This window comes from Lissotriton vulgaris, chromosome 6 (assembly GCF_964263255.1).
Source record: "Lissotriton vulgaris chromosome 6, aLisVul1.2, whole genome shotgun sequence".
Lineage (NCBI taxonomy): Eukaryota > Metazoa > Chordata > Amphibia > Caudata > Salamandridae > Lissotriton > Lissotriton vulgaris.
The window spans coordinates 1170030021-1170057303 of NC_141694.1; the positions used below are offsets into that span (position 1 = coordinate 1170030021).

The window sequence follows — 27283 nt, forward strand, 5'->3', positions numbered from 1 at the left end:
AAGGCATATGGGACAAATTGTGTTTGGGGCTAAAATCAGCATTTTGCAATGGAAGGGGCAAGAGAGGCATGACTTCACAGGTGAGGGGTAGAGTAAATATATACTTGTGGGCAAAGCAATAGCAGGAGCCTATAGCAGGAGTTATAACCCCTGTATGAAATCTCAGCAGAGGTGAAAGAAGGAGTATGGATGTGGGGGGTGCAGCAATGGGAGTTTAGGGTCCCTGGGGGCTGACGCAGCAGAGGATATGGGAGGCTCCAATTCCAGGAGGGGGCCCTGGTGCCTGGAGCAGGGAGGGATGCTGCGAGGCTCTGCCTCCTCTCACTTCTTGGCTCAGCTGCTGCAGGAAGTGTGTGGGGCTGAAAGTGACACTGCAGTGAATAGTGCCTGATCAGTTTAAGTCTGAACAAACATTTTATATTATACTTTTTTCTATCATTGATCTGATTAAAAATAATAAACACCACAGTTTTTCACAGAACGAACTTGACCTGACGGTATTGGGACTATTTAAATGAGTAGCAGTTACATTGCACAAAGGCAAATCAATTTTTTGTGTACGAGGAGAATCATATGATGTCAAGCAGACGCCGAGACTAGAACTTAGCTTGCCAGGTTTTAACTCATCACACCACATCCTTTCTCACATTGAAAGAGTAGAAACGCTGGGATATATAGCAATTAGAACCCAGTGGGGGAATAGCGTGCTTTTAATTCATACATATTTACACTGCAGCAAACAATACTGGTGACATAACGCAGCTTTTAGGAAAACATGTTGCCTTTCATTAAATTGCTGGACCATCCGATACAATTGACAGCTTTTGGTTGTAATAAAGGAAGCCCGCACTTCTGGTGTTCCTACTACCTGCCACAAAACGAGTAGGTGAAGCCCGCTAACTACGTAACAAGTCTAAACCAAAACACACTTGACAAATAAGAGGGAGAGAATGTATCAGTTGTGCTGCACAACTGGCTGCAATCGTCCACAAAATAAATGCAAGGGCTTTCTTAGCATGATCGTTAAGACTTGCTTGCTTCAGGTTTTGGAGCGAATGTTGAAGGCGCTTACTGACCACGCGTACAAACGGCCGCCATTCCCCCGCCTGCACTTCGAAAGTGGAAGTGGGCATGGCGCGCTGATTGTAAGCGAAGCACGTCTTGTGCCAGTAAAGAAAGCAAGCGCGCACCTCCATGACCGCCACAAGCTGCGAGACAGCAGGAGGGGGGTGGGAACAAAGGGAACAGGAACACGGCCAATGTGGGGGGTGATATCGCCAGGGGTTGAAGCCACTCGCTTTGTAAATTTGACACCCAACTGGAACTCCCAAAAGAAACTCCAGGAAAAGACTCGCAAGGGGATAGTTAAAGGAGGGAATTTTTATTGTACCCACAAAAGAAATGTCTATAGGTTAGTTGTGGAGTCTCTCTATTGACTGCGGATTAGGAGTAGATGGGGAAATAAGAAATCCGGCTGGGCGTTGGGGACAGGGAATGATAATAAAAACAAGCTATTTTAACAACAAAAAATGAAACTCGAAGAAGGCACAAACAGCTCAATTCTACAGAACCGTCAGTCCTTGGGAATTAAATAACTTCCGAGTCTGTTCAGACACATTTTTCGTTGGCTTAATTTGTGCACCAATCTGCGTTTGCATTTAACGTTTAGTTATGATACAGAGCGTCAACTGATCAAACAGTGCACAACAGGAAGATCGCCCGAAGCGCTCAGAAGCATGAAGGGACTCAACAAATGATTTATTTATTTGTAATCACAAAGAAGTAACAGCCAGCTCGGTGTGAGGAGAAGTGAGGCCGAGCGCGCGCTGGGGAAGCCACTGCTGTCCTTCCTTCTAACTTGAGAAACAGAGCATATTATTTCCATTCACAAACCTAATAGCTTTGACCTAGTAAACTTCCTGGAAGGTGTTCTAATCCCACTTCTGACAAAGGACTAGAAACTGTTTACGATGTATGTGGAGTGCTGTACCCTATGGGGGCTTATGTGTGGACAGGTAGTTATCTAGGGAGAGCCACATTTCGCCCTTTGTGCGGGTGTTTGGTGTTTGTTTTAAGGTTATGGTGTCCGCCCCCCCCTCCTCGGAAGGTGATCCAGTTGAACCAACTCCTGAAGGATCTAGTTTTAAAACGGACTCCAAACACACAATATAGATGCAGAAGCCGAACTTAAAAGTTGCGATGCACCACTTGGCAGAGGTCGAGACATAAAAAGCATTGTCATTTACAATGCCAATAGCTCCAACTCTCTCAAATGCGAGACCTATTGCATTAAAAATGTTTGTTTAATGACTGTTTATTTTAAAGTGCACACTTCAGTTTAACTGGCAGCTCCTTTATAATACCTCCCATAAAGAATATTCCAGTGGGATTACCAGCCGGCAGTCCTGACTTCACCCCTGGTAGTCAATGCTTCAGGGATATCACATTTCTTGAGGGAAAATGTTGTTTTATTTACAAATGTGGCTGTTCTAAATGGACGAGGTCGTCAGTATTTCAGTTGCATAAGTCTGTCCACCTGATTTTATGCGGACCTTAACGAGGTTTAAATTGTACTGCAGTAAATGCTGGTACTTATAGCGCCTCGAAACAGCTGAACACCTCTCTGCAGCTCTCAGTGTGTGCTCAGCATCAATGTGTGCATTTCCAAGGGGATATACTGCCAAAGTAGCAGTGAGGCTGTGCTGGAATGAGATGAAAGATGAGAGGCAGGTTCCCTCCAGCACCTAAAATAGCTCAGTAAGTAGAGGGATGGTTGTAGGAGACAAGCAGTGATCCTTAGGTTGCAGGTTTGAATCTGCAGTGAAAGACCCTTTTTTTGTTTCTAGTTAATCACGTAAAGTGACACTGAACATAAATTGCTAAATGATCAGGTTTTATTGCTTAGAATCTCTCAAGCAAAACAGCTGGTGTTTCCACAGCTTGAAATTAGTATACTCGCAGCTTCTGAGAAAAAATAGCATGAAAACAGATATTATCAGTATGCCAACCATCCAGAGGATCCAATTTTGAACACTACACATTCAACATTTGTCATGCCATAAGAAGCCAAATAAGCACATCAGAAACTTTCCATCAAATTAAAATATTAAGTCAGAGTTTCCAATTGAGCCAGCAGGGTGTTTCTGATGTTAAGAACGAAAGTTGATGTCTCTGCTGTGTTCAGCCGGCCGAATACCAATTACACAGCCTTACAACAGCGAGGAGCTGACAGGGCTTCGATGCGCTCACCAAGCAATGAAAAAACAAACTTACTGAAAAAGAAATCAAGTTATGGAATTGATCTGTGCACCAGGCAACAGTTGAACAAAACACATTGTAAATAAATGCACTAAACAGAACAAGGAGATAAAGCGAATAGACCTGAGCAGTAGTGTAACGTTTTAAAAAAAAATCTTTTCAGATGAACTGCTTCTTTTGTTTGTTTTTCACAGAAGAAGCTATCAAATATGCCTAAAGCGACGATGTGTCATAATTCAAAACAACATTATCCAGCTTCCAGATGAGAAGGAAAGATGCCAGCACGGGGGATACACAAAAACAAAACTATATATTGAATCACAAACGTATTAACAGACGGGACAAGTATTTTTATTCTGGGTTAGCGTCTGCAAAACCTGCAAAATAATATCTATTAATCACTTTTAAACACTACTTTCGTGTTACAGCTTATATCTGTACTGAAAATGAAGGCATAAATGTACAGTATCGCTAGAAAGTGCTCTCTTCGAGTACAAGACAGGAGAAACAGGAATCGCGTAGGACAGTAATAAGTTGCAGGCTGAAGCCTGTCACAAGTCACATCCAAAGAACCGGTCTGAAAAAAAATTAAAAAGCACATTGTGGTCATCTACTGGGATTCTGGGCGCTCTGGTGAGCGAGCTGTCGAGCACTCGACCATCTGCCAATATTCATATGCACATAAGGGGGTGGTTGACACTTCTACAAATTTAGCAGAAAGTCCAGTGGGTTGAATAATATGGCAGGCATCCTTGAAGTGCAGACGCACTCGCAAGGCTGGTTCAGTTCCTTCTTGTAATCCAGGTCCAATAACAAGCATTTCTGCCTTGTGATGAGCTCCGTCGCTAGCTTTCTTCTCGCCACAAGCTGCCACCCCAGAAAGCCAAAACGTGCCTGGGCTGCCAGCATTTTACCAGCATGGGCATGGTTCAGGTCACTGCCAATTTAACAAGTAAACAATGAAGCGCAGTGCCTTGAAGTATGTTTTCAGACGGTGTACGCAAAAATCGACTCACAACCGACCCGAGTTTGGGAAAGAATGTGCTGGAGAACAGTTGTGAATACATGGAACAATTCCTAACATTACGCTATTTGAGAGACAACTAACTTCGAACTATTTTGAGCATTAGGCTTTGCGCATTGCTAAAGGCTTTAAGGATTATTGCTTTTAAACTTGGGATTTGATTCTGTGACTGAAAGGAAGAAATTTTTATGACAAGATAATGTTGCACATAAACATAATATGTATACATGATTGTACTTAAAATTACTAAGATTTCTTAGCAAGTGATACATGAATTGCTAATGGAAGGCACCAGAGAATATTAATGCATCATTCATGATATAAGGCCCAGAATGTAGCAGGAGGAAGAAAGGGTTTAAAACAAGCAGCAAGCACTAACGTAAAGGGCAGGAGTGATCGTACAACGGTGGTGGGGGGAGGGCTGTAGCTAAAATGTAAATAAAAACATCACCGTAGAAGCAATGCCAAGTGGTTGATGCCGAGGCATGGAGCACTAATAATGCAGCATGACAAATGCTGGGGAAGCTGTAGCGAAAACGAAAAAAACAAGCAATGTCCTGAGCAAATGGTGGGGGCCTGAAGCAGTGGAGTGGGAGAGGTGAGGGGGGAGTCACGGGGAGATTAAGGGACAGAAGGCAAACGGCCGTGAAGTGCAGGCGGGGGGCGGGGAGCAGAGCCTTTGAAGAGCCAGATGATTCAAGCAAGCATTGGAAATGCAATAGGTCTCGCATTAGAAAAGTTGGAGCTATTGGTATTGTATATATAAATCCTTCTTAAGTTCTTTTTGTTTTTAAAATATTAAAAATATTAATATTGTTCTTTGAAATGCCAATAGTTATAAAATTAGCTAATGTTACACCTATAGCATTAGTAAAGCTACATGTTTACTTTTCCCCTAACTTACATGTATTGATATTACAAATGTCAATGGCTTTGGTCTTTGCTTTGAGTGTTGCTGTGGTGGTGCTGATTTGTGTTGTTGTGGTGTAGAGTGGTGCTGTGGTGTTGATGGTGTTGCGCTGAGTGTTAATGTGTTGTTGCCTAGTGATAATGTGGTGGCGCAGAGCGGTGCTGTGTTGGTGCTGTGGTGTTGTTAGTGCGGGCACTGCTGCTCGGGGTATCGGCGAGATTTGTGTAAGTAAATGTAGAGGGAGGGAGAGAGTTGGAAGAGCGAGTGAAATTTGCAGAAACATGGAGAGGAAAAGAAAGAGCGAAGGTATCTGTAAGCTGAGAGATGTGGCATAACAGAACGCTCGCTAGTGCGGGCACTGCTGCTCGGGGTATCGGCGAGATTTGTGTAAGTAAATGGAGAGGGAGGGAGAGAGTTGGAAGAGAGTGAAAGAGGCAGAAACGTTGAGAGGAAAAGAAAGAGCGAAGGGATCTGTAAGCTGAGAGATGTGGCATAACAGAACGCTCTGTAGTGCAAGCACTGCTGCTTGGGGTATCTGCGAGCTTTGTGTAAGTAAATGTAGAGGGAGGGAGAGAGTTGGAAGAGAGAGTGAAATTTGCAGAAACGTGGAGAGGAAAAGAAAGAGCGAAGGGATCTGTAAGCTGAGAGATGTGGCATAACAGAACGCTTGGTAGTGCGGGCACTGCTGCTCGGGGTATCTGCGAGATTTGTGTAAGTAAATGGAGAGGGAGGGAGAGAGTTGGAAGAGAGAGTGAAAGAGGGAGAAACGTGTATAGTAAAAGAAAGAGCGAAGGGTTCTGTAAGTTGAGAGATGTGGCATAACAGAACGCTCGCTAGTGCGGGCACTGCTGCTCAGGGTATCTGCGCGATTGGTGTTAGTAAATGTAGAGAGAGGGAGAGAGTTGGAAGAGAGAGTGAAAGGGGCAGAAACGTTGATATGAAAAGAAAGAGCAAAGGGATCTGTAAGCTGAGAGATGTGGCATAACAGAACGCTCGGTGGTGCGGGCAGTGCTGCTCGGGGTATCTGCGAGATTTGTGTAAGTAAATGTAGAGTGAGGGAGAGAGTTGGAACAGAGTGAAAGAGGCAGAAACATGGAGAGGAAAAGAGAGCGAAGGTATCTGTAAGCTGAGAGATGTGGCATAACAGAACGCTTGGTAGTGCGGGCACTACTGCTCGGGGTATCTGCGAGATTTGTGTAAGTAAATGGAGAGGGAGGGAGAGAAATGGAAGATAGAGTGAAAGAGGCAGAAATGTGGAGAGGAAAAGAAAGAGCGAAGGTATCTGTAAGCTGAGAGATGTGGCATAACAGAACGCTTGGTAGTGCGGGCACTGCTGCTCGGGGTATCTGCGAGATTTGGGTAAGTAAATGGAGCGGGAGGGAGAGAGTTATAAGAGAGAGTGAAAGAGGCAGAAACGTGTATAGTAAAAGAATGAGCGAAGGGATCTGTAAGTTGAGAGATGTGGCATAACAGAACGCTTGCTAGTGCGGGCACTGCTGCTCGGGGTATCGGCGAGATTTGTGTAAGTAATTGGAAAGGGAGGGAGAGAGTTGTAAGAGAGTGAAAGAGGCAGAAACGTGTATAGTAAAAGAAAGAGCGAGGGGATCGGTAAGTTGAGAGATGTGGCATAACAGAACGCTCGCTAGTGCGGGCACTGCTGCTCGGGGTATCGGCGAGATTTGTGTAAGTAATTGGAGAGGGAGGGAGAGAGTTGGAAGAGAGTGAAATTTGCAGAAACGTGGAAAGGAATAGAAAGGGCGAAGGTATCTGTAAGTTGAGAGATGTGGCATAACAGAACGCTCCGTATTGCAGGCACTGCTGCTCGGGGTATTGTGGTACTGCAATTCTGGACCCCTCCGTTTCACCAGCCTCGGGGTCCAACACTCGTGTTATAAAATACCGTCGTATCATGACGAATTTGGTATCTACGAACCGGTAATGATTAGGACATCATCCCCATGCATTTGCGTCATGATTAAGCGATGCTAACACCCTCAAATCTTGATTTGAGTCTCGAACCCGCAGACTCCATTTTGTAAACGGCATCCATCTTATGGCTTGCCCTCATATAAGTCAATTGATTAAAGCCGAGCTTGATCTAAAAGGACACGTCCTTTGTAGCTGACTCCCCCATGACCTGGCCGAGCTGACTCCACTGCCTCCAGCCAAGCCTGTTTGGGCAGCTCCTCGCCCAGTGGCCGAGCCCGATATCATCAAAGCACAACATGTCATGAACCCTTCACTGCATACAAACCCTGTTTTCCATACACATACACACCTGTCCATGATTCTTGTTTATGACCCGTTTTATGATGGGAGGGGGCTCGACCTTATTGGCATTTCATCGATATCTGATGGGAGTTCTGGATCTGGCGGGGTAATCCATCACAAACTGGACATCTAAAATATGTGCTGACCAGCATGACTTTGCTCTTTGTATTATTGTAGAAATATTTGTATTGCCATATCGTAAACTTAAGAATTCTTGCCTGCAGCTGTTATTTATGTATATAAGGAGAAGTCTGGTTCTGTAAAAACGAACAGTCTCCTGAGAACTTACGGCCCGTGTTGTCGTACTTCTAGGACGCATGTTACTTGGTTGCAGCCAATAAACTCGATCTTTGACTTCATCTAGAAGACTCCGTGTTTCTGTAAGTCCAGAACAGGGAGAACCTAGAGGTCTTCGGGTGTGGTCCCCTGGCACCACCGGGTCTCTAAAAACCCGGCACCTCAGTTGGCGCCCAACTCGGGGCGATATCAAGCGGTGACGGTCCAAGCCAGATGTTCGTGAGGAGCTTTGTGTGAAAATTCCGGAGGACGGCCAGCCACTTCAGCGACCCCTGCATGTCGACGTGGTTCCGAAGGTCTTTGCTGCGAGGTTCCCCGCGTCCCGACGGCTACGAAGGACTGCTGCCCTGACTATCGCCCTGTTTTGGACCCAGTGATCCTTGGTAGAGCGAAACGATAGACGAGTCTTCTAGTGACGTCACCGATCTTCAATATTCAGTTAAGTATAAGTGGAGCGTCTCCCAGTTCTTAGTTTGGTTCTTAGTTTTGGTATCCCAGAGATACGGTTTGTATTATTGGTACTTGCAAGCACCAAAACCGAGGGGTTCGTGTATTCACGATAATATCATAATTAGATAATCCCTTGAAGTTTGAAGCTAGACTAGTGAGCAAAGATGCCTGGTCTCAGCAGACTTGGAAACTTGTTTTGTCTTGGTTGTAGTAAGGACTCCCGATTAGAGGATTCGTGTCTGGTTCCTCCGATTGGAACTCCAACATATGAGTTATATATAAAGCATGGAGTAGGTCCTATTACGTATAACGAGGTATGGATAAAATACACCCGCAAGGATGGTGTTTTAAAATGGCCCCAATATGGTAGTTTTGACTCAGAAATATTAGACAACCTCGAGGTCAAATTGTTCAAGAAGAAAGCCCGGCCGGCGATGTTTGACTCTTTTCGCTTATGGCGCAAAGAAGCCAAACAGAAAGAAATAAGATTAGCGAAGAAGAATAAAAAAGAGGTATGTCGATGGTACAAGCTGCCATCGCATACAGAGATAATGAGGAAGAGCAAGAAAGTGAACAAATGCTCAGAAGCAAGAAGTTAGCAGTAGATAAATGCTACCCGATGTTGCCACATGAAGGACAAAGTTCAAAAGGGAAATCAGAGAACGATCCTTTAATGTCGCACTTATTGAATTCACCACCCCCATATGCGCTAGATGCTACTGCACCCCCGAAGCGCTTTGTTATACCGCGCACAGGTGCACGAAATGCAGCTCTTGCACAAACACCAGCTTCTCTTCAGCTGGTTCCTACTTCTCCGGCGCAGCCTTCTCAAGGGCCGCCGCCTTTGCTACATACTCCTTCTACTTCTACAACCTTGCCTACTGCTCCAGCTATTCACTACGATACTACGTCTGCAACTGCCTCAACTTCCTCTGCTGTCGCTTCGACTTCCTCTTTACATCAGCCTGTCTTCTCTGGCGCATCTGTTTCGCCGCAAGCTTCTCCTTCTGTCAGGCAGAGAGTGGCAAGAACTGTCACTGGTCTATTCTCGCCCTTCTTTAGGTCGCCTAAAACGACCCCTAAACCAGAACGTAGACAGTTGCGCAGTCAACTACCCGACTACGAGGAAAGAGAAGTACTGAATGAGTTAGCACGCAAATGGGTTACTGATACTGTAAGATATGATCTTCAGTCTGTTATGGAAGTTTTCCGTCAGTGGGACCCATCCACTCAAAGATACGTATTTGAGGAGATGTGTGTGTACCTCTGGGAAGATGTACGAGACAATGACCCAAAACGCAGAATGCAGGAACTAGCCCGCATGTGATTCAAATTTTACGAAGGCATGATTATAGGCACAGATGTTGAGAAAGCAATGGATTTGTTGTTATCTTATAGGAGCACGGGAAATAGCTCTAGATCGTTTGATGAGTATGATGTGTCTGATAGAAAAAGGGCACGACAGTACCCCATGAGAGAGGTTCCTCCGGTATGGAGGGAAGGAGATGCGAACGCGCAACCGCCTGTTCCACCGCATTTCCAGCGTCTATGGGTACATGTCCCCTGGAAAAGATCCGAAGTTTTAGCACTCAAACAGACACTACCTGATCCACGTAAAAACCCAGCAGGGTATTACAAGGAATTATCACAGACAGCCAGCTCATGTATAATGAATTTAGCAGATATAGACATGCTGTTTGGGAATGTTGTTCCGCATCCTTTATGGAGTAAAATCCGTCATGCGGACCATGATCAAGAACTAGGTGACTCATGGGCTAATATCACAGCTACTGATGCCAGACAAGTTGGTGGTTCTAAACCCGAGCCTTTAATAGCAGATCTTCCAGGTAGGATTATTGCGTACATGAAAACGTTGATGCCTGAATTACGCGTAAATTGGGACAAGCTATCTGCGTGCAAGCAAAAGAAAGATGAGAATGTGTCTGACTTTTTCACGAGGTTTGAGGAGACTTTCACCGATCACAGTGGTCAGGACATGGCTACCGAGGGTGGCCAAAGATTGTTTGTAGACAAATTTGTACATAATTTGCTTCCTGAATTATGCAATAAATTGAAAGATTCAGAGAGCGCTTGGGCTGTTTCCACGTCAGCACAGATTTTAGCCACAGCCCAGTACTATGAAAATAGGCGCAAAGACGAGCTAGATAAGACAGAGAAGAAGACTAAGGAACTAAAGACTAAAGTTCTTCTCCAGCAAGCGTACCCGCCTCGCACCCCTAGTCAGCCAAATTATCAGCAACCACAGCAGTATTCGAGAAACGCGCAAGGAAACAAGTTTTTCCACCAGCGTTCTCCATATGGCCCGAATCAATGTGCATATTGCAAAGAAGAGGGTCATTACAAAAGTAATTGCCAAGCTCTTGCACGACGTTTAAGCGGTGTTTCCGGCGCAAGAGGTAGAGGTGTTCAACAGGTTCCTAGAGGTAGGGGCCGTGGAAATTTCTCCCAGAACACCACTTCTTTTCCGCCTCAGAATTCTATGAATAGCTTTGACCAACAGAATAATATATCTTCTAGGTCAGCTCAGTACTATGCAGATGACTATTACGCAGAGACTGAGAATGAGGGTAATAATTGCTAGGACAGCCATGGACAAAGAGAGGGAGTTGTTTCAGTTCCAGTAGATCAGAATGGACCCTATGTAGAGGTAATTACATCCGGAGTGTCGGAGCCATTTCTGCTGGATACTGGTGCACTCAGAACTTCCTGGCGCACCTTTGTCTGGCGAAATGAATGTTTCAGTAGGTTTTTCTGGTGCCCCTGTTAGAAACCCGATCTCCAGTCCCATGCCCCTTTCTGTTGGCCCATGCGAATTAGAAGCACCCCTCATTCTTACCACAGGTTGTGGCGAAAATTTGTTAGGTTTGGATTTACTGAAGAGACTATATGCGACCTTGTACTGTTCTCCTTCAGGAGTACAGCTTACGCTTGGTAAAAGAGTGATTGCCCCGATGTATGTGTCAAAAGAAAGAATTCCGACTGAGTTATCATCTCTTCCAGATGTACTTTGGGCGAATGGTTCTAATGATGTGGGTCATTTGGAGATAGCACCGTATGTCATAACATTGAAAACTGACGTCAGGTTGCCACGTATTCCCCAATATAAAATGTCAAAAGAATGTGAAAAGGCTTTGCTAGAAATAATATACGATCTGATTGAGAAAGACGTCATTGAAGAAACCACAGGCAACATTTGCAACAGTCCTGTTTTGCCTGTCTTAAAGCGTACCGATCCTTCACAGCCCCCTGTGTACCGATTCGTGATCGACCTAAGGGAAGTGAATAAGATCGTTGTACCGCAGTTTCCAGTCGTCCCCGACATTACTGCCTTATTGACAATGGTTCCAGCCTCAGCCAATTGGTTTTCGGTGATTGACCTGAAGAATGCTTTCTTCAGCATCCCGATTGCCGAGGAGAGCAGAGATATCTTCGGCTTCAATCTAGGAGGACGAAGTTTCCGCTTCAGACGCGCTCCTCAGGGCTACTGCGAGAGTCCATCAATATTCAGTCAGGCTCTGAAAACGCAACTCGATACGATTGTTCTACCTGGTGGTGCGACTCTGATACAGTATGTAGACGACTTACTGATCGCTGCAGATACTGAAGAGATTTGCAAACAAGCCACGTTGTCATTGTTGCGTCATTTATGTGACATGAAGCACAAAGTCTCGCTTTCCAAACTACAATTTTGCCGACAAGAAGTAACCTACTTAGGTCACATCTTATCGAAGGAGGGAAGGAGACTGACCCCAGAAAGAATACAGGCTATTGCAGAACTGAGTGTCCCAAGGACACAAAGAGAAGTGCGTGCCTTCTTGGGCATTACATCATACTGCAGAAAATGGATACCGAATTTCTCACTGCTGGCTAAACCCTTGCTGGCATTAGTGCGTAAAGACACACCCAATCCTTTGCCTTGGTCTGAAGATTGTCAGGCGAGTTTCCATGAGTTGCGTGAAGCATTGTGTTCGGCTCCTGTGTTAGGCAATCCCGACTACAGCAAGCCGTTTACATTATACGTCCATGAGAAGGAAGGTTGCGCATTATCAGTCCTGACACAGCACTTTGGGGACAAACAACGCCCATGTGCATACTTCTCCGCGACTCTAGATCCCGTAGCTAAGGCATTACCGAGTTGTTTGAGGGCCACTGCCGCAGCGGCTGTCTGTATTCGACAGTCGGCTGGGTTAGTCATGAATAATACTCTGACCGTTATGGTCCCACATGCAGTAGATATCCTACTGAACAGGACGAAAACACAGCACCTAACTAGTGCTCGACTGTCCAGCTATGAATTGACCCTGTTGGCAAGCCACATTCAAATAAAGAGGTGTGATACACTCAACCCTGCTACGTTACTACCCATTCCACCAGCAGAGACAGATAAAATCGACAAACATGACTGCTGCTTTAGGACAGAGGAAGAGACAAAAGGGAGAGTAGACTTGCAGGATACTCCTTTCCCTGAATGTAATGATAATTTATGGGTTGATGGTTCATGTTTCAAGTTGCCGAATGGTGACACGACTGCAGCATATGCCGTGACAACATTACATACGATTGTAGAGACAGCTCGCATCCCCCAGAATTCTGCACAAGCGGCAGAACTAATCGCACTCACAAGAGCGTGCGTGTTGGCGAAAGGAAAACGAGTGAATGTGTACACTGATAGTCAGTACGCCTTTGGCGTCACCCACAGTTTTGGAAGATTGTGGCGTGGACGTGGGTTCCTGACGTCACATGGTGCAAAAATACAACATGGCCAGCTAGTACACGACTAGGCTGTTCGGAATTCGGTTAAAACCGACTCTACTCGAAAGTACACTACTGGATGAAAATCAGCTGACCCGGTTTAAACCGAGTGTCACTGATTTTCATAGTTGCCGGGGAGAGGAACTGTTGTGGTCTGCTGTCTGTCTCACTGCGGCCGCACCGAGTACTTCACAGGTCTTCAAAAAAGACCATTTACATAACGAGGCTTTGTTGTTCTTTCACCCTTCTCAGAGCCCCTGGGGGCAGGGCTGAGCGCAGAAACAGTCTTCGTTGCTTGCTGTTTTGGCACGTCTGGCAGGCGACTCTGCACCAGGGAGCTGTTAATTTTCCCCGTCCATAACTTGTATGTACACAGGTGCCGGCTTCGTTTTAGCAAGGCGCTCACTTTAATGTTTCTTTGCGTACACGTTAAAGGTAGCATAGGCGTTGCGCTTTATATTTAGCAGAGTACCCCTTTTTATTTTTAATTACCATGGCGCCACCCACATACATTTTAAGTACCCCGCTTTGTTTCAGCACGCCATCCGCCTATTGTATTTTGCGTGTATTATTTCCCTAGTCAGAGGCTGTGCACTGTAAAACACCGCCCCTGACCTCTGACCTAGGAACAGCAAGAGTACACGAGGCTGGCCTGCATTGTGTCGAATGACTTCTAACTCTCACCTCGGACCCCGCCGGTTGCTGCTCTTCTAAACGGACTCATTTCTGCTGTGGTGCTGGTACTGCTAGTGCTGCATGAAAAGAGGAACCGTGGGTAACGAGACGCTGTGTGCGCGGGGCAGCTTGGCAGGATATGTTTGCCCAAGGTGCCCCCACCTCCGGGCCACTCTGGACCCCCCTCCCCCCTCCGCTGCTCACTCTGGAAATTCGGGACCCAGGACAGGCTTCAGTGACGCCCTGACCTAGGAGAGACACCCGAGTCCGGGCTCAGAGTCAGGTGAGCGCTTCAAACAGCCATGAACATCACCGGGGCCTCTGGGTTGCTCCTCATAAAATATTATTCATAATCGGTTTTACTGTTTCTATTAAATGCTGTCGTTGGTAATTCGCTTCCTATTGGGCCCCGGCAAGATGACGTGCATTATCTGTTTACTTCTCACATTCCAATCAAATTGTGCGCAGAAAAAACATAGCGCTGCGGTGGGTGATTGTCAATGTCTCACTTAAGGCCACGTGTGAATGGGGGTACAGTCAGTTGTGCTCAACTCTGAACCCCAATCCCAACTACTAGCCTGTTTCATATTCGAGGGGCACCTTTGTGAATGTGACGTCACTCGTGGTGTGTCCTGTTATTAGCACTAGGAGAAACCGCACTTGTGAACGGCTCACCAGGGCACATGGTGTGCACAGCTGTTTAACAACACTCCGGATGCAGGGTTATTTTTATTTAATATTTGGCTTTTCTGCTCCCAATGACGGGGTTATATGGCGGATTTACCCTTTTAGTTTCACTGCTAGTTTAACGAATTAATCATTTCCTGCTTGCGCATCCAAGGCTGCCTGGCTGCATTCACCAAAATGCCCAGTGCGAAGATTAACTTGTAGCGCTGAGCTGCTCTCTGGGGCACCTTGCAGCGCTAGGCTGCTGCAGAGCCTCTCTTTCAAACTCTGTCACACTTGACCCTGTCTGGCTGGAAGGACAGTAGGTTACTGACCTTTCATTTCAGGAGTTCTGACACATTTAAAAATCTTTATAGAGCTTTTCATTGCTCAAAAGGTAGTCTGTTTCCAGTTACTTCATAGCTTGGTTTTACTTGGGAGAAAGTGTCACTATAAGTGTCACTCATTTGATTGTTGAATGTCACTCATTTGTACACAGAAATCATGGGAGTGTCACACAAGTCATCAAAATTCAAACAGAATCTGTGCAATCTAAAAACTTGACACCTCTGCTTTAGCCGTGCCTTTTCTCTTCCCTAGTGCAGGCTGCTCGAGTCCAGTAGAGAAGTTCGTCAAAGGACTAACTTTGCGCTGCCCATGACAAACCGAATGCCTATGTGTGCTGTTCTACCACTAGCGCATGGCTTTCATAGTGCATGAGCTCGGAGTTCAAAAGTATCAGCTGAGCTCAGTTAATTAATGCCCTTTCATTGTGTGCAGGACACCAGTTCGGGTCTACGAAGTCGAGGTGGGTGATCTACAGTTTATTTCATTTTGCTGTTCCTTTATTTTAGCCGTTTTTCCTATGACTAGAGTTGTGATTCTTGCACCAAACCTAAATCTGCTATGCTTTATCACTGCTGCATATCAGTTTGTTTTACCTGGTTTTTCTTTTCTGGATACATGCACACAGACAGTAATGGTGCTTCAGCACAGGAGCTACTAAAAGTGCTTTACCGTTCGTAATTTAAATAAAAGTGCTGTCCTATATAGATTTTTTTTCTGTTGCAAGGTTATATGTTGCTTTCAATATGTGTATGTCGTAGACAACATTGGCCCTTGTGACGTGCACTAATCTGGCTTCATTCCCTTTTTTTCCACACAGTCTCCAAGTAGTGGTGTTATTCCCATTTGACTCCTCCCTACATGAGTGGCAATGAGCTGTCCCCATGGTTGTCTTTACGGTCCCCTAACATTCTTTTACAAGTATCTGGCATGTCTCCTACACACTCTGGAGTTGGATTGTATATGATATGCGGAGCCGAAAACTCCGTGTCTGTGTCACAATAAGTGGCAAGGCAACAGAAACCCCATGACCTGGATGCCGGTAAACCCCAAAGAGAAGCAAACTTTGTTTGTTTAGAAAGTTAAAAGAAACCCTTAAAACTTCACCTAGTTGAAAAGAGTTGCATTTTATACACAGGCAAAGGAAAAGAAAACAATTCCTCTTTGAAACGAAAAGACTGTCTGCGATAGATTTACTAGACTAAAATGACCGTGACATTTCATTAAGAAATAAGACAACATATTTTCTCCCTCTCCCATCATTTTCTTTTGACCACAGGCGCCTCTCCAAATAAAGAACCCAGAGCCAATATTAGCCAATTAAAAGTCCCTACACGAAAACGTCCGCTTAACTGTTAATAACATACTCAGTCAAATCCAAATGCTATAGTATATTTGTCACCAACTGTATTATTAAAATGATTGTGGTTCTGGGTAAATCACATAGTCTACCCGTCACTAAGAAAAATGAATGTGCCCTTGTGTAACGCAACAGGTGCACATGTGAAGCGCTTCAATACCTTCAGGTCGAGTTAGCATTATATAAATCTCAGAGGGGAAAAAAAACAGCAGTGAAAACCAGCCTAGCTTTACACATAGCCGTGCCATCATGCTACGTGATTTGTGAGAGGTGCCCAAAACCATGAACATGTCACCCAGCTCTCACTTTCTTCAAATGACAGCACGTTGATTCTAAATGAACTATGAGAGCTGCCTGCCTTGCCTACAACGCCCAACACCCCCAGAAATCTCTCCTTTTCCAAAAGTTATCTCTGTACCCCGAGGTTCAAGAGGTGTGCCTTGCACAGTCACCCTTTTCAGGCAAATTTCAGAAAGTGCTGACTTAACCTTCGATTTGTAAAAATGTATTCGGACCTCATATACACTGTACGTACACGGTCTATATACCATGCATCAATGAAGAAATGACGCAATAATAAAAGCAAAGCGTTCCATAAACACCGGTAAAACACAGTTTCAGTTGTTTATTATTGCGCGAAAATGAGTAACCACCTAAAAGCACTGTTTTTTTGAGGTATTGAAATCACTGGAAACCACTGAAAAAACACCACCAGAATTCACCAAAAATAGAAACTGAAAACAGGAAAGCCTATACACGACCTTCTCGAGTCACTGACCTTGCCCCTACAGGTTGCGATTGTGAAGTGTAGCGCGCATAGGAAGATCCGAGATGATGTTGGTCGAGGGAATGCATTTGCCGATGAGGTCGCGAAAGAGACTGCAAGGAACACAATGAGTCGGATGTATGTTGTAGGTCCTGCTAGATGGACCCCTGATGTGGGTATTTGTGAGGACACCATCGAAAGCGTGAAATCTATACAATCTGACGCGACTGAGAAAGAGGTGAATGAATGGAGAGAAAGCAAGGGTAGGTTAGACGCGAATGGTTGTTGGGTCGAACTGTCAGAACATCAGCGATGGTTGTTACCTAACGCCTATGTGCTCGCAGTGGTGACGATGGCCCATGGAATGGCACACATCAGTGTGAAAGGAATATGTAAGCTGTTGGCCCCAGTATGGCAGAATAGTGGTATCCCAAGATGTGCAGAGAATCTGGTCAGAAACTGTATGGTGTGTTTGAAGCACAATCCCGGTAGGGGAACCCCAACCCCAGCTGGTCATTTTGCACCTCCAACGTATCCGTTCGAAGTCTTGCAACTCGACTTCATTCACATGGAGAGGTGCAATAACCTGAAATACGTCCTTGTTGTCGTTTGCGCCTTCTCCAGGTGGATAGAAGCATACCCCCTTAAGGACAACACTGCATTTTCAACTGCCAAAGCCCTTGTCAAGGAATTTTTCCCTAGATTCGGCATGCCTAGGATTGTCTGGAGTGATAACGGAAGTGAATTTGTGGGACGAGTGATGAAGAGAGTGTGTGAGTGTCTAGGCATCCGCCAGAAGTTCCACGCTGCAAACCACCCCCAATCGGCAGGATTAGTAGAGTGCTATAATGGCACGTTAAAATTGAAACTGGCCAAGATCCAAGCCAGCACAGGCCTCAAGTGGCCCGACGCCCTGCCTTTAGCACTCCTGTCTACCAGGATGATTGTCCATTCTAGATTAGGACTTAGCCCTTACGAGATAGTGTTTGGCCGCCCAGCTAACATCTGGGGTGGGCCAAGGCCTGAGAGGATAAGTGAAATCGAGCACCCTGTACTGTTTGACTATTTGCACGAATTGACAACTAAACTGCATGCTTTACATCAACAGGTCCACAGCTCCTCTCCACCTGCGTCTGACGATCCAGGCCACACTATCGAACCCTGCTCCTGGATCCTGATTCGGAATTTCAGACGTACCAAGAACGAGGAGCCTCGCTGGACCGGACCTTTCCAGGTTTTACTATCGACCCGCTCTGCAGTACGTGTCCGCGGAAAGAAACATTGGGTGCACGGCGCCCATTGCAAAAGGGTCCCGTTGCCCCTTCCATACGACCGATGGGTCCAGCAAGGAGTCGCTTACTCCGAGACCGAATCTGTACCATGTTTTGTCCCCTTCAGCGATACACGATTAAAAGGAACTAATACCGACCAAGAGAGTGATTGTATTCTGCAAGGATCTGTGCCACCGTCACTGCAGTTGGACACTACAAAACCTGAAACACTGTTTGAAGATCACGCCGTGCCTGGAAAGGAACGATATAATCTAAGGTCAAGACCAAAGAACTGACATACTCGAACTAGTGCGATCTTCCCTTTTTCCATGTACTATTTTTGATTCCACAGCTCTCTCTCCCAGGGAACTAGCTCATTTTTGATTTTCGAACCGCCATCCGGTTCTGCTGCTAAGGCCGCGGTTGAAGTCTGAGGAGTGCAGCCGGGGACGCCTAGGTCAACGGTTCTGGTCAGTCTGAGGGAATCACCCCGGACTGGACGGAGCGCACATCTTGGCAGAAGCAACCACCCACCGTGGGCAGCAACCAGAGGATGGAGTTTCCAGGGGTTGAGAGACCTGTTAGACACATGACTTTTGAAAAGAAAATATGTACTATAATAGCAAAGAGACGTTTTCTAGTGTTAAGCATCCTAATGTTGTGTAGTATAATAATGTTTTTGACTAGCTTTGCTCTGTCCGTTTTTTGAGTTCCATTCATACACAACACACAACTCACACCTTCTCCCACTGATCCGACACACTCCTTCCATCCCCTACCTGAACACGAGTCTGCCAGAAGACTCGAATTTGTAAATAATTCATTTGTCTTACTCCTACACCAGCACCAATCTGTTATGAACAACACGAACTGTTGGATATGTGGACTCATGCCGCACACAACTGGTAAGGGTATCCCTTACTTCGTCCTGCCCTTCAGTTATTACGGTTCTTTGTGGGCTTTCCAGACCATGTTCCTGTTTTCCCTTGAACCATACGTCCGGGGAGAGAACTCAAACAACAAGGCATTAATAGCAGGAATCAAGAACATGAGTAGAGATATTGACACAATCAGAGCCACTCCCAAAGATGAGTTTACCCCATACAGTAGGTGGAACATCACCAAGTATGGGATTTCATTAAGTGAGAGCCAGAAATCAAAGAAATCATCCTCAGTCTGGGTAGTACCCCACCGTGGTCACTTATGTCTGCAAGGCATTGGCAGGGATCCCGAAGCACAATTGGGGAAGAGCACATGCACGGAAACATACGTGTTTGCCTCCCGAACTTCCCCTCCATTCTTGGCGGCTAAGGGTACATACTTCATCTGCCACGACAAGGCATACACTTGGTTGCCTGCCGACTTCTCGGGCACATGCTTCATCTCGTTTCTGCTGCCACCCACCTACACGGCCGGGGCAGATTACCATCGGACAAGGACAGTTAGGGGTGTCGTGAGTCAAGACGACACTGCGGGTCAAGAATTTGGAGACTTCGCAAAGGGTTTTCTGCCATTTTGGGGGCCTATGGTGAACAGCAGGAACATTCGACAATTAACGAGGATAGTTGAGTCCGCCGTGACTGAAACGGCCGGTGCCCTTAGCAACCTGACAGCTGAGCTTCAGTCGGATCGACTTATGACCCTTCAAAACCGGGTTGCCCTAGATGTCATACTTGCAGACTGTGGTGGTGTATGTAGAGTGATCCAATCTAGTTGCTGCATTTTCATCCCCGATAATGCTCCGACAGTGTACCAGGCCATCTCCAAATTACACAAAATCTCCGATTCCCTTCACACAGAGAAAGGGGATTGGTCTCTGCTAGGGTGGTTCAGGGAACTGATCTCTGCCTGGGGATGGAAAACTCTGATCTTCATTGGGATGATCTTAGCCGTTCTGTTTATGTTCTGCCTGTTTGTACAGTGCGCTCCTGCAATATGTGGCCTCTGCGCCACTTCATGTGTAAGGAAGCCTGTGTCAAGGGACGAACTGAGCAACAGAATGATGCTACAGCAGCATCTCCGTGAATTCATCAATACCGATTTGGACTCTGACTAGCGTGAGTTATTGCCTTATATAAGGGCAAAAGGAGGGTCTGTGGTACTGCAATTCTGGACCCCTCCGTTTCACCAGCCTCGGGGTCCAACACTCGTGTTATAAAATACCGTCGTATCATGACGAATTTGGTATCTACGAACCGGTAATGATTAGGACATCATCCCCATGCATTTGCGTCATGATTAAGCGATGCTAACACCCTCAAATCTTGATTTGCGTCTCGAACCCGCAGACTCCATTTTGTAAACGGCATCCATCTGATGGCTTGCCCTCATATAAGTCAATTGATTAAAGCCGAGCTTGATCTAAAAGGACACGTCCTTTGTAGCTGACTCCCCCATGACCTGGCCGAGCTGACTCCACTGCCCCCAGCCAAGCCTGTTTGGGCAGCTCCTCGCCCGATATCATCAAAGCACAACATGTCATAAACCCTTCACTGCATACAAACCCTGTTTTCCATACACACACACACCTGTCCATGATTCTTGTTTATGACCCGTTTTATGATGGGAGGGGGCTCGACCTTATTGGCATTTCATCGATATCTGATGGGAGTTCTGGATCTGGCGGGGTAATCCATCACAAACTGGACATCTAAAATATGTGCTGACCAGCATGACTTCGCTCTTTGTATTATTGTAGAAATATTTGTATTGCCATATCGTAAACTTAAGAATTCTTGCCTGCAGCTGTTATTTATGTATATAAGGAGAAGTCTGGTTCTGTAAAAACGAACAGTCTCCTGAGAACTTACGGCCCGTGTTGTCGTACTTCTAGGACGCATGTTACTTGGTTGCAGCCAATAAACTCGATCTTTGACTTCATCTAGAAGACTCCGTGTTTCTGTAAGTCCAGAACAGGGAGAACCTAGAGGTCTTCGGGTGTGGTCCCCCGGCACCAACTGGTCTCTAAAAACCCGGCACCTCAGTATCTGCGAGATTTGTGTAAGTAAATGGAGCGGGAGGGAGAGAGTTGTAAGAGAGTGAAAGAGGCAGAAACGTTGAGAGGAAAAGAAAGAACGAAGTATCTGTAAGCTGAGAGATGTGGCATAACAGAACGCTCGGTATTGCGGGCACTGCTGCTCGGGGTATGGGCGAGATTTGTGTAAGTAATTGGAGAGGTAAGGATAGAGTTGGGAGAGAGAGTGAAAGAGGCAGAAACGTGGAGAGGAAAAGAAAGCGAAGGTATCTGTAAGCTGAGAGATGTGGCATAACAGAACGCTTGGTAGTGCGGGCACTGCTGCTCGGTTATCTGCGAGATTTGTGTAAGTAAATGGAGCGAGAGAGAGAGTTGTTAGAGAGAGTGAAAGAGGCAGAAACGTGTATAGTAAAAGAAAGAGCAAAGGGATCTGTAAGTTGAGAGACGTGGCATAACAGAACGCTTGGTAGTGCGGGCACTGCTGCTCGGGGTATCGGCGAGATTTGTGTAAGTAATTGGAGAGGGAAGGATAGAGTTGGGAGAGAGAGTGAAAGAGGCAGAAACGTGGAGAGGAAAAGAAAGCAAAGGTATCTGTAAGCTGAGAGATGTGGCATAACAGAACGCTTGGTAGTGCGGGCACTGCTGCTCGGGGTATCTGCGAGGTTTGTGTAAGTAAATGGAGAGGAAGGGAGAGAGTTGGAAGAGAGAGTTGAGGGGAGGCCGAAAACGAGAGAATTGGCATTGCTGTGGGGTGGGGGGGGGGGGAGAAATGCGACACGGACTGTTGAAATTAAAGCCTTTGATGCAGCAGGGGGCGGAGCGGATCCCAAGTGAAGTGCTATGGGCCCTGGTGCAAGGGGAGAAGGTATAAAACTATAGTCATGGTTCAGGTAAAGAATAGCATAGGTTCTGTGGGCTACTGGGTCCCGGTGCCACTGAACCTGCTGCACTATTTGTAGCTATACCCCTGCTTCCCTATGTACAATAAATCATTCTGTTCAAAAGCGCTTAGATTGAAAAAAAGGTTACCAAATGGTTAATGTCACCAAGGATGCCCAATTCAAGTCCAGGGGCCACTAGTAGTTTTAATTGGTTCAGTTGAAATTAACCAGTAGTACAAACCCCAAAATGCATTGGGTTTCTGGAGAAAAGCCCACCCCCTGCAAATGGTGTCTTGATGACTAAGGATAGCTGGTAACATCTCCCCTTAACAAGCATCAGCAAAGATAATCAGTTTCGCCTATGCCAGATCAGCTATGTCAATGTTTTTTTAGACGCATTGCACAGCAGTGCAAGCTGCTATGCGCCCCTCCGAATTATGCGAACACAAATATTCAAAGATGGCCAACCATGCATGCACATAATGTAATACAGTTGTACAGAAACATGCGAGCTAACTTGTCCTGGTCATCTTGGAATGGATTGCAAGCAGAATCATGAACATGACTGCCACAAGCGATGGACACGTGAGATGTGGTGCACCGTAAGCCCCTCCCTACTACTACCCCCTCACTCCTCGTCAGTTACTGGGCTACAGCTTGATTAACATTTCAGCTTGAGGCTAAAAAATAACAATGGCTTTTAATTTTTTTTCGAATAATTAATACTTAAATGAAAGTTTTTATAATTTATAAAGGCACTAGCTTAAAGTAAATCCCCCCAAAAAAACGATAGTGTAATATGGAAACATTTACCGCCGAACTGAGAACAATGTAATGTGAAAGCTCTTCATATTAGCAGACCTCCTAATGTTGATTAAGTGCAGCATAAAAGAACACTCAGAGGAATAAATCTGTGTCACTCGAGCCCTGCGATGGGGAGAGTGATTTCCATATTTAGAGCATTACATGAATAAATTTCACGAGCTTTGTCTCTTGTGCCCGTTTACACAAGCGATTGAGGCATGGTCTGTGGCAAGCGAAAAACAAGGGGGAGGGGCATATCTGTGCCCAAAAAGATGAACCCCAGGACCAAACGCGAGGCCACCCCTTGATAAGCTGAAGGTCTCACAACAGCTATCTGGCCGGACATAAAGAATTCAAGACAGTTGCCAAATGTTTACAAAGATACCCATAACACACAATTACCACGTAACTAGCCCCTTCCAAAACAAGACGGAGGGCATTGCTGTGGGGAGGGGGAGGGGGGGGGAGAAATCCGACACGGCCGCAGCAGGGGGCGGAGCTGGGAGAGTGGTGATAAGGGAGAGACACGGCCGAGTGTGAAGCAGCAGGGGACTTGAAGTGAAGCTAAGCTTCACTTCAAAGGAGAGGGAGGAGTGCTGCTGGGGAACAGATGGCGATTTGATGATGTGCACGCGCATTTTAGGTCAATGCGCTTGCGCATTGACCTAAAAGCGCACGGGCACAGCATCAAATCGCCAGTCTAGGTAACCCTTGGGTAAACCTTGTTTAAGTGCCTATAGTCTCGCTCAATGCGCATGCGCATTGAGAGCGAGATCTAAAAAGGGGGTGGTGATGAACAGAGTGTCCGAATTAAGCAGACCACTCTTACCCAGTCCAAAGATCAGGGCTTGATCCATCACCGTTTTTTAGCTCACTGCACCATCCCAGCTCAGAACTTGGCTATATGCAAATTAGTCTGACCCTGGCCCAGTGCATCATGGGAACAGGGCAGACCAAACTACCAAGCCAATTCTTATACTGGGAAGGAAACAAGCTACCGGGGACCAGTTTCTGGCATTTCAGCCGTCTTCGGCCCGGCTTGCTTGAATCCTGATGGTGCAATGAGCTAGGGACTCACATCTGAGTATACCCTTCCACGCTTATGGTGGACAAAAATGATTCAAAAAAGGGGGTGGTGATGAACAGAGTGTCTGAATTAAGCAGACCACTCTTACCCAGTCCAAAGATAAGGGCTTGATCCATCACCGATTTTTAGCTCACTGCACCATCCCAGCTCAGAACTTGGCTATATGCAAATTAGTCTGACCCTGGCCCAGTGCATCATGGGAACAGGGCAGACCAAACTACCAAGCCAATTCTTATACTGGGAAGGAAACAAGCTACCGGGGACCGGTTTCTGGCATTTCAGCCGTCTTCGGCCTGGCTTGCTTGAATCCTGATGGTGCAATGAGCTAGGGACTCACATCTGAGTATACCCTTCCACGCTTATGGTGGACAAAAATGATTCAAAAAAGGGGGTGGTGATGAACAGAGTGTCTGAATTAAGCAGACCACTCTTACCCAGTCTAAAGATCAGGGCTTGATCCATCACCGTTTTTTAGCTCACTGCACCATCCCAGCTCAGAACTTGGCTATATACAAATTAGTCTGACCCTGGCCCAGTGCATCATGGGAACAGGGCAGACCAAACTACCAAGCCAATTCTTATACTGGGAAGGAAACAAGCTACCGGGGACCGGTTTCTGGCATTTCAGCCGTCTTCGGCCCGGCTTGCTTGAATCCTGATGGTGCAATGAGCTAGGGACTCACATCTGAGTATACCCTTCCACGCTTATGGTGGACAAAAATGATTCAAAAAAGGGGGTGGTGATGAACAGAGTGTCTGAATTAAGCAGACCACTCTTACCCAGTCCAAAGATCAGGGCTTGATCCATCACCGTTTTTTAGCTCACTGCACCATCCCAGCTCAGAACTTGGCTATATGCAAATTAGTCAGACCCTGGCCCAGTGCATCATGGGAACAGGGCAGACCAAACTACCAAGCCAATTCTTATACTGGGAAGGAAACAAGCTACCGGGGACCGGTTTCTGGCATTTCAGCCGTCTTCGGCCCGGCTTGCTTGAATCCTGATGGTGCAATGAGCTAGGGACTCACATCTGAGTATACCCTTCCACGCTTATGGTGGACAAAAATTATTCAAAAAAGGGGGTGGTGATGAACAGAGTGTCTGAATTAAGCAGACCACTCTTACCCAGTCCAAAGATCAGGGCTTGATCCATCACCGTTTTTAGCTCACTGCACCATCCCAGCTCAGAACTTGGCTATATGCAAATTAGTCTGACCGTGGCCCAGTGCATCATGGAAACAGGGCAGACCAAACTACCAAGCCAATTCTTATACTGGGAAGGAAATAAGCTACCGGGGACCGGTTTCTGGCATTTCAGCCGTCTTCGGCCCGGCTTGCTTGAATCCTGATGGTGCAATGAGCTAGGGACTCACATCTGAGTATACCCTTCCACGCTTATGGTGGACAAAAATGATTAAAAAAAGGGGGTGGTGATGAACAGAGTGTCTGAATTAAGCAGACCACTCTTACCCAGTCCAAAGATCAGGGCTTGATCCATCACCATTTTTTAGCTCACTGCACCATCCCAGCTCAGAACTTGGCTATATGCAAATTAGTCTGACCTTGGCCCAGTGCATCATGGGAACAGGGCAGACCAAACTACCAAGCCAATTCTTATACTGGGAAGTATGTTTTCAGGCGGTGTACGCAAAAATCGACTCACAACCGACCCGAGTTTGGGAAAGAATGTGCTGGAGAACAGTTGTGAATACATGGAACAATTCCTAACATTACGCTATTTGAGAAACAGCTAACTTCGAACTATCAGATTTGATTCTGTGACTGAAAGGAAGAAATTTTTATGACAAGATAATGTTGCACATAAAGATAATATGTATACATGGTTGTGCTTAAAATTACTAAGATTTCTTAGCAAGTGATACATGAATTGCTAATGGAAGGCACCAGAGAATATTAATGCATCATTCATGATATAAGGCCCAGAATGTAGCAGGAGGAAGAAAGGGTTTAAAACAAGCAGCAAGCACTAACGTAAAGGGCAGGAGTGATCGTACAACGGTGGTGGGGGGAGGGCTGTAGCTAAAATGTAAAGAAAAACATCACCGTAGAAGCAATGCCAAGTGGTTGATGCCGAGGCATGGAGCACTAATAATGCAGCATGACAAATGCTGGGGAAGCTGTAGCGAAAACGAAAAAAACAAGCAATGTCCTGAGCAAATGGTGGGGGCCTGAAGCAGTGGAGTGGGAGAGGTGAGGGGGGAGTCACGGGGAGATTAAGGGACAGAAGGCAAACGGCCGTGAAGTGCAGGCGGGGGGCGGGGAGCAGAGCCTTTGAAGAGCCAGAGTCACTGCCTGCGGCCGTGAATAAGTGAAGTGAATAATTAGGGGAGGAGAATTGGCAGGCTGATAGGAAGAAGGCTCAGGCAAGCTCGTGCACGAGGCGTGCACTTCCCAAAATCCGCTGGAGAGCCCTTGGCCTTAAGTAGTGGTTTAGCTGCATTAGGGCTCTTTCTTCCTATTCCTGCGGAATAGGAAAGGGGCGAGCCCTAAAAAAGCAACTGACCTAAAATTAAGAGCCGTAAATCATGGCACCTATTTTTCTTCATGATGGACTGTCTCAGAATATTAGAAAACATAGGTATTCTGTTATTAAACCAACATGAGAAGTTAAACGTGATAGCAATGTCTCTAAAATTTCAAGTTTTGTTACTATAGAAGTTGTTTAACGCAACACTTTACCGGTGTTGAGGTGTGGAGCTACACAATATAATGTGGAGAAGGATGGTTTATGCTGCAGATAGTATCTCTCATAATTGTGATATGTTTATGTGCACTGTATGTACTGGCATTTATTTTGTGTAAACCTACCTGGGTAAAAAGGATCACTGTACATCAACTGGGAATACACTTCTGAATTACACTGGCATGACATTTCACATATTTACAACAGCATTACATTTCAATTAGTGGTACAATTTCTAGCACGGGGAAGATTTATCAAGAAATTATGATTTTCAGTCAAGTGTGGAGCAGGCATTGGAAGAAACCACATCCACAGGTTCCAATAGCAGCAGCAAGCAAGTAGACTACATCTCTTCCATGCATTACTTCAATCTAATATTAAACCAATAAATACATATAAAAGAATCCATGTTATTTCTTCTGCAAGGAACAAAGAGATTAAGAGTTCCTGATTCAATACCAATGATGTGATTGCTTATATGCACATTATAGAACAGTTTCATGCATCTAAATAGATATTCATTCTTTCTGTAAAGTATTGAAACAATTTCAATGAGACTGAAGTGACATTAATCCATCCTCACCTATGTCGTGACAATCACTGTTCTCCCTTCTCTCTGTTTCCTGATGATCTTTAAATAGCAGGTGTTCCTGTTTGTTTAGTCCAAAGGAAACATCATAACTCGCAACGGTATCACCTAGAATATAAAAACAAAGCCTTGGCAGACCCATTTGGTTTGGCTTCTACATAATGCATACGTACAAAC

At 45.7% G+C, this 27283-nt stretch overlaps 1 protein-coding gene across 1 annotated transcript in view; it reads right to left on the reverse strand.

Annotated features, from left to right (window-relative positions):
* The window catches only part of LOC147708587 (uncharacterized), a 148133-nt gene that overhangs the window by 59649 nt on the left and 61201 nt on the right, over window positions 1–27283 (reverse strand). The window contains exon 4 of the mRNA XM_086927263.1: window positions 27101–27214. Coding sequence (XP_086783389.1) covers window positions 27101–27214 — 114 coding nt within the window. The remainder of the gene's footprint in view (window positions 1–27100; window positions 27215–27283) is intronic.